The 11,154-nt window shown below is 47.1% G+C and overlaps 3 protein-coding genes across 6 annotated transcripts in view; all 3 read left to right on the top strand.

Moving 5' to 3' along the window:
- The window catches only part of col6a3 (collagen, type VI, alpha 3), a 66,076-nt gene that overhangs the window by 25,824 nt on the left and 29,098 nt on the right, over positions 1–11,154 (top strand). The window lies entirely within an intron of this gene.
- Positions 10–4,133, top strand: LOC128456398 (collagen alpha-3(VI) chain-like). The gene is made up of 4 exons (XM_053440554.1): positions 10–286; positions 381–1,804; positions 1,899–3,323; positions 3,418–4,133. The coding sequence occupies exons 3-4, from the start codon at positions 2,699–2,701 to the stop codon at positions 4,050–4,052; spliced, it is 1,260 nt and encodes a 419-aa protein (XP_053296529.1). The 5' UTR covers positions 10–286; positions 381–1,804; positions 1,899–2,698; the 3' UTR covers positions 4,053–4,133.
- LOC128456394 (collagen alpha-3(VI) chain) lies at positions 4,112–10,938 on the top strand. Its single transcript, XM_053440548.1, has 5 exons — positions 4,112–4,842; positions 4,937–5,530; positions 5,762–6,361; positions 6,456–7,880; positions 7,975–10,938. The coding sequence occupies exons 1-4, from the start codon at positions 4,218–4,220 to the stop codon at positions 7,088–7,090; spliced, it is 2,454 nt and encodes an 817-aa protein (XP_053296523.1). The 5' UTR covers positions 4,112–4,217; the 3' UTR covers positions 7,091–7,880; positions 7,975–10,938.

The raw sequence follows: 11,154 nt of genomic DNA, 5'->3' as shown, positions 1-11,154 counted from the left end.
AGCAGGCGCCTGGAAGCAGTTCCACAGGTGCTAATATTGCTAAGTGGTGGAAGGTCTTTTGACAGTGTTGATGCACCAGCCTCTGCTCTGAAAAAGATGGGTGTCTTGATCTTTGCCATTGGAACCAGGAGCTCTAATAACACAGAACTGCGGAAGATAGCCCACGATCCAAGTTACGCTCTGTCTGTGCCTGATTTCACTGACCTTCCTAGTGTCCAACAGCAGCTTCAGTCCTCTGTGGAGGAGGTGGTTATTGACGTCACCCCAGAGTCACCAACTGTACTTGGTATGTTTACTAGCACAGCCTCTTGCCTGAAGGGCTACCTGACTTGTTTAACCTTGCAAAGTTTACATTTTTTTCCCGTTCTATCTGTTCTCAGTTGACAGTGCCAAAAAGGATATCGTATTCCTTCTGGATGGTTCTGATGGCACAAGGAATGGCTTCCCTGCTATGCGTGATTTTGTTGAGAGAGTGGTGGAGAAACTGAATGTGGGAGAAAACAAAGACCGTGTCTCTGTGGTCCAGTACAGCAGAGATGCAGAGGTCCATTTCTATCTGAACACATACACCAAGAGAGAGGATATTGTGGATTCGGTCAGGGGGCTGAGATACAGAGGAGGCAGACCCCTCAACACCGGGGCAGCCCTCCAGTACGTCAGGGAAAACGTGTTTACAAGCTCCTCTGGAAGTAGGCGCCAGCAAGGTGTTCCACAAATGTTGATCCTGCTAAATGGTGGAAAGTCTTTTGACAATGTAGATACCCCAGCCTCTGCTCTCAAACAGCAGGGTGTCTTTGTAATTGGCATTGGAACAAGCAGCTCTGACATGAATGAGCTGCAGAAGATATCCTCTGACCCTAGTCTCGCTCTATCAGTGACTGAGTTCACTGAGCTCCCCAGTGTCCAAGAACAACTCTCCTCTGTAATGAGCACAATGCTAGTGAGGGCCACGCCAGTGACACCAGCAGTAACCGGTAAGAAATTGATCAAATTTTACATTCCAAGATCAGTTTAGGTGGCAAATATAACCATGCTAGAGTGCATTTCTCCTACTTAAGGTCAGCCAGTGCCACTTTTATATGACAGTTGTAAAAACTTTGACAGAGTCAGTCCTAAAAGTTGAGGTTAGCTTTCATTGGTAGACTTTCAAACAGAAACCTTTTACGCTATGACCTTAACATGTCCCAATTCTTATGTTCCATAGTGGAGAAACAGCCAAAGGGAAGAGATTTTGTGTTCTTGTTGGACGGATCTGATGGTACTAGAACTGGATTCCCAGCTATGACAGACTTTGTCCAAAGAGTTGTAGAGACACTCAGTGTGGATGACAACAAAGATCGTGTCTCAGTGGTTCAGTACAGCAGAGATCCAGCCGTCCAGTTCTATCTGAACACATACAGGACAAAGGGCGAGATCTTTGACACCCTCAGAGGTTTGAAACACAAAGGCGGAAGACCCCTCAACACTGGAGCAGCCCTCCAGTATTTGAGGGATAATGTCTTCACAGCCTCTGCAGGAAGCAGGCGCCTGGAAGGAGTTCCACAGGTGCTAATATTGCTAAGTGGTGGAAGGTCTTTTGACAGTGTTGATGCACCAGCCTCTGCTCTGAAAAAAATGGGTGTCTTGATCTTTGCCATTGGAACCAAGAGCTCTGATAGCACAGAACTGCGGAAGATAGCCCAGGATCCAAGTTACGCTCTGTCTGTGCCTGAATTCACTGACCTTCCCAGTGTCCAACAGCAGCTTCAGTCCTCTGTGGAGGATGTGGTTATTGACGTCACCCCAGAGTCACCAACTGTACTTGGTATGTTTACTAGCACAGCCTCTTGCCTGAAGGGCTACCTGACTTGTCTAACCTTGCAAAGTTTTAAATTTGTTCCCGCTCTATCTGTTCTCAGTTGACAGTGCCAAAAAGGATATTGTATTCCTTCTGGATGGTTCTGATGGCACAAGGAATGGCTTCCCTGCCATGCGTGATTTTGTTGAGAGAGTGGTGGAGAAACTGAATGTGGGAGAAAACAAAGACCGTGTCTCTGTGGTCCAGTACAGCAGAGATGCAGAGGTCCATTTCTATCTGAACACATACACCACCAGAGAGGATATTGTGGATTCGGTCAGGGGGCTGAGATACAGAGGAGGCAGACCCCTCAACACTGGGGCAGCCCTCCAGTACGTCAGGGACAACGTGTTTACAAGCTCCTCTGGAAGTAGGCGCCAGCAAGGTGTTCCACAAATGTTGATCCTGCTAAATGGTGGAAGGTCTTATGACAACGTAGATACCCCAGCCTCTGCTCTCAAACAGCAGGGTGTCTTTGTAATTGGCATTGGAACAAGCAGCTCTGACATTAATGAGCTGCAGAAGATATCCTCTGACCCTAGTCTCGCTCTATCAGTGACTGAGTTCACTGAGCTCCCCAGTGTCCAAGAACAGCTCTCCTCTGCAATGAGCACAATGCTAGTGAGGGCCACGCCAGTGACACCAGCAGTAACCGGTAAGAAATTGACAAAATTTTACATTCCAAGATCAGTTTAGGAGGCAAATTAAACCATGTATGATTGCATTTCACCTACTTAAGGTCAGCCAGTGCCACTTTGATATGACAGTTGTCCAAACTTTGACAGAGTCAGTCCTAAAAGTTGACGTTAGCTTTCATTGGTAGACTTTCAAACAGAAACCTAATTACGCTATGACCTTAACATGTCCCATTTCTTATGTTCCATAGTGGAGAAACAGCCAAAGGGAAGAGATTTTGTGTTCTTGTTGGACGGATCTGATGGTACTAGTACTGGATTCCCAGCTATGAGAGACTTTGTCCAAAGAGTTGTAGAGACACTCAGTGTGGATGACAACAAAGACCGTGTCTCAGTGGTTCAGTACAGCAGAGATCCAGCCGTCCAGTTCTATCTGAACACATACAGGACAAAGGGCGAGATCTTTGACACCCTCAGAGGTTTAAAACACAAAGGCGGAAGACCTCTCAACACTGGAGCAGCCCTCCAGTATTTGAGGGATAATGTCTTCACAGCCTCTGTAGGCAGCAGGCGCCTGGAAGGAGTTCCACAGGTGCTAATATTGCTAAGTGGTGGAAGGTCTTTTGACAGTGTTGATGCACCAGCTTCTGCTCTGAAAAAGATGGGTGTCTTGATCTTTGCCATTGGAACCAGGAGCTCTAATAACACAGAACTGCGGAAGATAGCCCACGATCCAAGTTACGCTCTGTCTGTGCCTGAATTCACTGACCTTCCCAGTGTCCAACAGCAGCTTCAGTCCTCTGTGGAGGAAGTGGTTATTGACATCATCCCAGAGTCACCAACTGTACTCGGTATGTTAACTAGCACAGCCTCTTGCCTGAAGGGCTACCTGACTTGTCTAACCTTGCAAAGTTTTAAATTTGTTCCCGTTCTATCTGTTCTCAGTTGACAGTGCCAAAAAGGATATTGTATTCCTTCTGGATGGTTCTGATGGCACAAGGAATGGCTTCCCTGCTATGCGTGATTTTGTTGAGAGAGTGGTGGAGAAACTGAATGTGGGAGAAAACAAAGACCGTGTCTCTGTGGTCCAGTACAGCAGAGATGCAGAGGTCCATTTCTATCTGAACACATACACCAAGAGAGAGGATATTGTGGATTCGGTCAGGGGGCTGAGACACAGAGGAGGCAGACCCCTCAACACCGGGGCAGCCCTCCAGTACGTCAGGGAAAACGTGTTTACAAGCTCCTCTGGAAGTAGGCGCCAGCAAGGTGTTCCACAAATGTTGATCCTGCTAAATGGTGGAAGGTCTTATGACAACGTAGATACCCCAGCCTCTGCTCTCAAACAGCAGGGTGTCTTTGTAATTGGCATTGGAACAAGCAGCTCTGACATTAATGAGCTGCAGAAGATATCCTCTGACCCTAGTCTCGCTCTATCAGTGACTGAGTTCACTGAGCTCCCCAGTGTCCAAGAACAGCTCTCCTCTGTAATGAGCACAGTGCTAGTGAGGGCCACGCCAGTGACACCAGCAGTAACCGGTAAGAAATTGACCAAATTTTACATTCAAAGATCAGTTTAGGAGGCAAATTGAACCATGTTAGAGTGCATTTCACCTACTTAAGGTCAGCCAGTGCCACTTTGATATGACAGTTGTCCAAACTTTGACAGAGTCAGTCCTAAATGTTGAGGTTAGCTTTCATTGGTAGACTTTCAAACGGAAACCTAATGACGCTATGACCTTAACATGTCCCATTTCTTCTGTTCCATAGTGGAGAAACAGCCAAAGGGAAGAGATTTTGTGTTCTTGTTGGACGGATCTGATGGTACTAAAACTGGATTCCCAGCTATGAGAGACTTTGTCCAAAGAGTTGTAGAGACACTCAGTGTGGATGACAACAAAGACCGTGTCTCAGTGGTTCAGTACAGCAGAGATCCAGCCGTCCAGTTCTATCTGAACACATACAGGACAAAGGGCGAGATCTTTGACACCCTCAGAGGTTTGAAACACAAAGGCGGAAGACCCCTCAACACTGGAGCAGCCCTCCAGTATTTGAGGGATAATGTCTTCACAGCCTCTGCAGGAAGCAGGCGCCTGGAAGGAGTTCCACAGGTGCTAATATTGCTAAGTGGTGGAAGGTCTTTTGACCGTGTTGATGCACCAGCCTCTGCTCTGAAAAAGATGGGTGTCTTGATCTTTGCCATTGGAACCAGGAGCTCTAATAACACAGAACTGCGGAAGATAGCCCACGATCCAAGTTACGCTCTGTCTGTGCCTGATTTCACTGACCTTCCTAGTGTCCAACAGCAGCTTCAGTCCTCTGTGGAGGAGGTGGTTATTGACATCACCCCAGAGTCACCTACTGTACTTGGTATGTTAACTAGCACAGCCTCTTGCCTGAAGGGCTACCTGACTTGTCTAACCTTGCAAAGTTTTAAATTTGTTCCCGTTCTATCTGTTCTCAGTTGACAGTGCCAAAAAGGATATTGTATTCCTTCTGGATGGTTCTGATGGCACAAGGAATGGCTTCCCTGCCATGCGTGATTTTGTTGAGAGAGTGGTGGAGAAACTGAATGTGGGAGAAAACAAAGACCGTGTCTCTGTGGTCCAGTACAGCAGAGATGCAGAGGTCCATTTCTATCTGAACACATACACCACCAGAGAGGATATTGTGGATTCGGTCAGGGGGCTGAGATACAGAGGAGGCAGACCCCTCAACACCGGGGCAGCCCTCCAGTACGTTAAGGACAACGTGTTTACAAGCTCCTCTGGGAGTAGGCGCCAGCAAGGTGTTCCACAAATGTTGATCCTGCTAAATGGTGGAAAGTCTTTTGACAATGTAGATACCCCAGCCTCTGCTCTCAAACAGCAGGGTGTCTTTGTAATTGGCATTGGAACAAGCAGCTCTGACATTAATGAGCTGCAGAAGATATCCTCTGACCCTAGTCTCGCTCTATCAGTGACTGAGTTCACTGAGCTCCCCAGTGTCCAAGAACAGCTCTCCTCTGTAATGAGCACAATGCTAGTGAGGGCCACGCCAGTGACACCAGCAGTAACCGGTAAGAAATTTACCAAATTTTACAATCCAAGATCAGTTAAGGAGGCAAATTGAACCATGTTAGAGTGCATTTCACCTACGTAAGGCCAACCAGTGCCACTTTGATATGACAGTTGTCCAAACTTTGACAGAGTCAGTCCTAAAAGTTGAGGTTAGCTTTCATTGGTAGACTTTCAAACGGAAACCTAATTACGCTATGACCTTAACATGTCCCATTTCTTATGTTCCATAGTGGAGAAACAGCGAAAGGGAAGAGATTTTGTGTTCTTGTTGGACGGATCTGATGGTACTAGTACTGGATTCCCAGCTATGAGAGACTTTGTCCAAAGAGTTGTAGAGACACTCAGTGTGGATGATAACAAAGACCGTGTCTCAGTGGTTCAGTACAGCAGAGATCCAGCCGTCCAGTTCTATCTGAACACATACAGGACAAAGGGCGAGATCTTTGACACCCTCAGAGGTTTGAAACACAAAGGCGGAAGACCCCTCAACACTGGAGCAGCCCTCCAGTATTTGAGGGATAATGTCTTCACAGCCTCTGCAGGAAGCAGGCGCCTGGAAGCAGTTCCACAGGTGCTAATATTGCTAAGTGGTGGAAGGTCTTTTGACAGTGTTGATGCACCAGCCTCTGCTCTGAAAAAGATGGGTGTCTTGATCTTTGCCATTGGAACCAGGAGCTCTAATAACACAGAACTGCGGAAGATAGCCCACGATCCAAGTTACGCTCTGTCTGTGCCTGATTTCACTGACCTTCCTAGTGTCCAACAGCAGCTTCAGTCCTCTGTGGAGGAGGTGGTTATTGACGTCACCCCAGAGTCACCAACTGTACTTGGTATGTTTACTAGCACAGCCTCTTGCCTGAAGGGCTACCTGACTTGTTTAACCTTGCAAAGTTTACATTTTTTTCCCGTTCTATCTGTTCTCAGTTGACAGTGCCAAAAAGGATATCGTATTCCTTCTGGATGGTTCTGATGGCACAAGGAATGGCTTCCCTGCTATGCGTGATTTTGTTGAGAGAGTGGTGGAGAAACTGAATGTGGGAGAAAACAAAGACCGTGTCTCTGTGGTCCAGTACAGCAGAGATGCAGAGGTCCATTTCTATCTGAACACATACACCAAGAGAGAGGATATTGTGGATTCGGTCAGGGGGCTGAGATACAGAGGAGGCAGACCCCTCAACACCGGGGCAGCCCTCCAGTACGTCAGGGAAAACGTGTTTACAAGCTCCTCTGGAAGTAGGCGCCAGCAAGGTGTTCCACAAATGTTGATCCTGCTAAATGGTGGAAAGTCTTTTGACAATGTAGATACCACAGCCTCTGCTCTCAAACAGCAGGGTGTCTTTGTAATTGGCATTGGAACAAGCAGCTCTGACATGAATGAGCTGCAGAAGATATCCTCTGACCCTAGTCTCGCTCTATCAGTGACTGAGTTCACTGAGCTCCCCAGTGTCCAAGAACAACTCTCCTCTGTAATGAGCACAATGCTAGTGAGGGCCACGCCAGTGACACCAGCAGTAACCGGTAAGAAATTGATCAAATTTTACATTCCAAGATCAGTTTAGGTGGCAAATTGAACCATGTTATAGTGCAATTCAACTACTTAAGGTCAGCCAGTGCCACTTTGATATGACAGTTGTCCAAACTTTGACAGAGTCAGTCCTAAAAGTTGAGGTTAGCTTTCATTGGTAGACTTTCAAACGGAAACCTAATTACGCTATGACCTTAACATGTCCCATTTATTATGTTCCATAGTGGAGAAACAGCCAAAGGGAAGAGATTTTGTGTTCTTGTTGGACGGATCTGATGGTACTAGTACTGGATTCCCAGCTATGAGAGACTTTGTCCAAAGAGTTGTAGAGACACTCAGTGTGGATGACAACAAAGACCGTGTCTCAGTGGTTCAGTACAGTAGAGATCCAGCCGTCCAGTTCTATCTGAACACATACACGACAAAGGGCGAGATCTTTGACACCCTCAGAGGTTTGAAACACAAAGGCGGAAGACCCCTCAACACTGGAGCAGCCCTCCAGTATTTGAGGGATAATGTCTTCACAGCCTCTGCAGGAAGCAGGCGCCTGGAAGGAGTTCCACAGGTGCTAATATTGCTAAGTGGTGGAAGGTCTTTTGACAGTGTTGATGCACCAGCCTCTGCTCTGAAAAAAATGGGTGTCTTGATCTTTGCCATTGGAACCAAGAGCTCTGATAGCACAGAACTGCGGAGGATAGCCCAGGATCCAAGATACGCTCTGTCTGTGCCTGAATTCACTGACCTTCCCAGTGTCCAACAGCAGCTTCAGTCCTCTGTGGAGGATGTGGTTATTGACGTCACCCCAGAGTCACCAACTGTACTTGGTATGTTTACTAGCACAGCCTCTTGCCTGAAGGGCTACCTGACTTGTCTAACCTTGCAAAGTTTTAAATTTGTTCACGCTCTATCTGTTCTCAGTTGACAGTGCCAAAAAGGATATTGTATTCCTTCTGGATGGTTCTGATGGCACAAGGAATGGCTTCCCTGCCATGCGTGATTTTGTTGAGAGAGTGGTGGAGAAACTGAATGTGGGAGAAAACAAAGACCGTGTCTCTGTGGTCCAGTACAGCAGAGATGCAGAGGTCCATTTCTATCTGAACACATACACCACCAGAGAGGATATTGTGGATTCGGTCAGGGGGCTGAGATACAGAGGAGGCAGACCCCTCAACACTGGGGCAGCCCTCCAGTACGTCAGGGACAACGTGTTTACAAGCTCCTCTGGGAGTAGGCGCCAGCAAGGTGTTCCACAAATGTTGATCCTGCTAAATGGTGGAAGGTCTTATGACAACGTAGATACCCCAGCCTCTGCTCTCAAACAGCAGGGTGTCTTTGTAATTGGCATTGGAACAAGCAGCTCTGACATTAATGAGCTGCAGAAGATATCCTCTGACCCTAGTCTCGCTCTATCAGTGACTGAGTTCACTGAGCTCCCCAGTGTCCAAGAACAGCTCTCCTCTGTAATGAGCACAATGCTAGTGAGGGCCACGCCAGTGACACCAGCAGTAACCGGTAAGAAATTGACAAAATTTGACATTCCAAGATCAGTTTAGGAGGCAAATTAAACCATGTATGATTGCATTTCACCTACTTAAGGTCAGCCAGTGCCACTTTGATATGACAGTTGTCCAAACTTTGACAGAGTCAGTCCTAAAAGTTGACGTTAGCTTTCATTGGTAGACTTTCAAACAGAAACCTAATTACGCTATGACCTTAACATGTCCCATTTCTTATGTTCCATAGTGGAGAAACAGCCAAAGGGAAGAGATTTTGTGTTCTTGTTGGACGGATCTGATGGTACTAAAACTGGATTCCCAGCTATGAGAGACTTTGTCCAAAGAGTTGTAGAGACACTCAGTGTGGATGACAACAAAGACCGTGTCTCAGTGGTTCAGTACAGCAGAGATCCAGCCGTCCAGTTCTATCTGAACACATACAGGACAAAGGGCGAGATCTTTGACACCCTCAGAGGTTTGAAACACAAAGGCGGAAGACCCCTCAACACTGGAGCAGCCCTCCAGTATTTGAGGGATAATGTCTTCACAGCCTCTGCAGGCAGCAGGCGCCTGGAAGGAGTTCCACAGGTGCTAATATTGCTAAGTGGTGGAAGGTCTTTTGACCGTGTTGATGCACCAGCCTCTGCTCTGAAAAAGATGGGTGTCTTGATCTTTGCCATTGGAACCAGGAGCTCTAATAACACAGAACTGCGGAGGATAGCCCACGATCCAAGTTACGCTCTGTCTGTGCCTGATTTCACTGACCTTCCTAGTGTCCAACAGCAGCTTCAGTCCTCTGTGGAGGAGGTGGTTATTGACATCACCCCAGAGTCCCCTACTGTACTTGGTATGTTAACTAGCACAGCCTCTTGCCTGAAGGGCTACCTGACTTGTCTAACCTTGCAAAGTTTTAAATTTGTTCCCGTTCTATCTGTTCTCAGTTGACAGTGCCAAAAAGGATATTGTATTCCTTCTGGATGGTTCTGATGGCACAAGGAATGGCTTCCCTGCCATGCGTGATTTTGTTGAGAGAGTGGTGGAGAAACTGAATGTGGGAGAAAACAAAGACCGTGTCTCTGTGGTCCAGTACAGCAGAGATGCAGAGGTCCATTTCTATCTGAACACATACACCACCAGAGAGGATATTGTGGATTCGGTCAGGGGGCTGAGATACAGAGGAGGCAGACCCCTCAACACCGGGGCAGCCCTCCAGTACGTTAAGGACAACGTGTTTACAAGCTCCTCTGGGAGTAGGCGCCAGCAAGGTGTTCCACAAATGTTGATCCTGCTAAATGGTGGAAAGTCTTTTGACAATGTAGATACCCCAGCCTCTGCTCTCAAACAGCAGGGTGTCTTTGTAATTGGCATTGGAACAAGCAGCTCTGACATTAATGAGCTGCAGAAGATATCCTCTGACCCTAGTCTCGCTCTATCAGTGACCGAGTTCACTGAGCTCCCCAGTGTCCAAGAACAGCTCTCCTCTGTAATGAGCATAATGCTAGTGAGGGCCACACCAGTGACACCAGCAGTAACCGGTAAGAAATTGACCAAATTTTACATTCCAAGATCAGTTAAGGAGGCAAATTGAACCATGTTAGAGTGCATTTCACCTACTTAAGGCCAACCAGTGCCACTTTGATATGACAGTTATCCAAACTTTGACAGAGTCAGTCCTAAAAGTTGAGGTTAGCTTTTATTGGTAGACTTTCAAACGGAAACCTAATTACGCTATGACCTTAACATGTCCCATTTCTTATGTTCCATAGTGGAGAAACAGCGAAAGGGAAGAGATTTTGTGTTCTTGTTGGACGGATCTGATGGTACTAGTACTGGATTCCCAGCTATGAGAGACTTTGTCCAAAGAGTTGTGGAGACACTCAGTGTGGATGACAACAAAGACCGTGTCTCAGTGGTTCAGTACAGTAGAGATCCAGCCGTCCAGTTCTATCTGAACACATACACGACAAAGGGCGAGATCTTTGACACCCTCAGAGGTTTGAAACACAAAGGCGGAAGACCCCTCAACACTGGAGCAGCCCTCCAGTATTTGAGGGATAATGTCTTCACAGCCTCTGCAGGAAGCAGGCGCCTGGAAGGAGTTCCACAGGTGCTAATATTGCTAAGTGGTGGAAGGTCTTTTGACAGTGTTGATGCACCAGCCTCTGCTCTGAAAAAAATGGGTGTCTTGATCTTTGCCATTGGAACCAAGAGCTCTGATAGCACAGAACTGCGGAAGATAGCCCAGGATCCAAGTTACGCTCTGTCTGTGCCTGAATTCACTGACCTTCCCAGTGTCCAACAGCAGCTTCAGTCCTCTGTGGAGGATGTGGTTATTGACGTCACCCCAGAGTCACCTACTGTTCTTGGTATGTTAACTAGCACAGCCCCTTGCCTGAAGGGCTACCTGACTTGTCTAACCTTGCAAAGTTTTAAATTTGTTCCCGTTCTATCTGTTCTCAGTTGACAGTGCCAAAAAGGATATCGTATTCCTTCTGGATGGTTCTGATGGCACAAGGAATGGCTTCCCTGCCATGCGTGATTTTGTTGAGAGAGTGGTGGAGAAACTGAATGTAGGAGAAAACAAAGACCGTGTCTCTGTGGT

The sequence above is a fragment of the Pleuronectes platessa genome, chromosome 14 (assembly GCF_947347685.1).
Source record: "Pleuronectes platessa chromosome 14, fPlePla1.1, whole genome shotgun sequence".
Taxonomy (NCBI): Eukaryota; Metazoa; Chordata; class Actinopteri; order Pleuronectiformes; family Pleuronectidae; genus Pleuronectes; species Pleuronectes platessa.
This window is presented reverse-complemented; position numbering and strand designations above follow the sequence as displayed.

Bases quoted from the DNA above. Each gene is read 5' to 3' on its own strand.
- LOC128456394 (XM_053440548.1), top strand. From the start codon at position 4,218: ATGTCCCATTTCTTCTGTTCCATAGTGGAGAAACAGCCAAAGGGAAGA. The intron at 5,531-5,761 runs GTAAGAAATTTA...TATGTTCCATAG, and splicing joins AGTGACACCAGCAGTAACCG to TGGAGAAACAGCGAAAGGGA. The intron at 6,362-6,455 runs GTATGTTTACTA...ATCTGTTCTCAG, and splicing joins AGAGTCACCAACTGTACTTG to TTGACAGTGCCAAAAAGGAT.
- LOC128456398 (XM_053440554.1), top strand. From the start codon at position 2,699: ATGTCCCATTTCTTATGTTCCATAGTGGAGAAACAGCCAAAGGGAAGA. The intron at 3,324-3,417 runs GTATGTTAACTA...ATCTGTTCTCAG, and splicing joins AGAGTCACCAACTGTACTCG to TTGACAGTGCCAAAAAGGAT.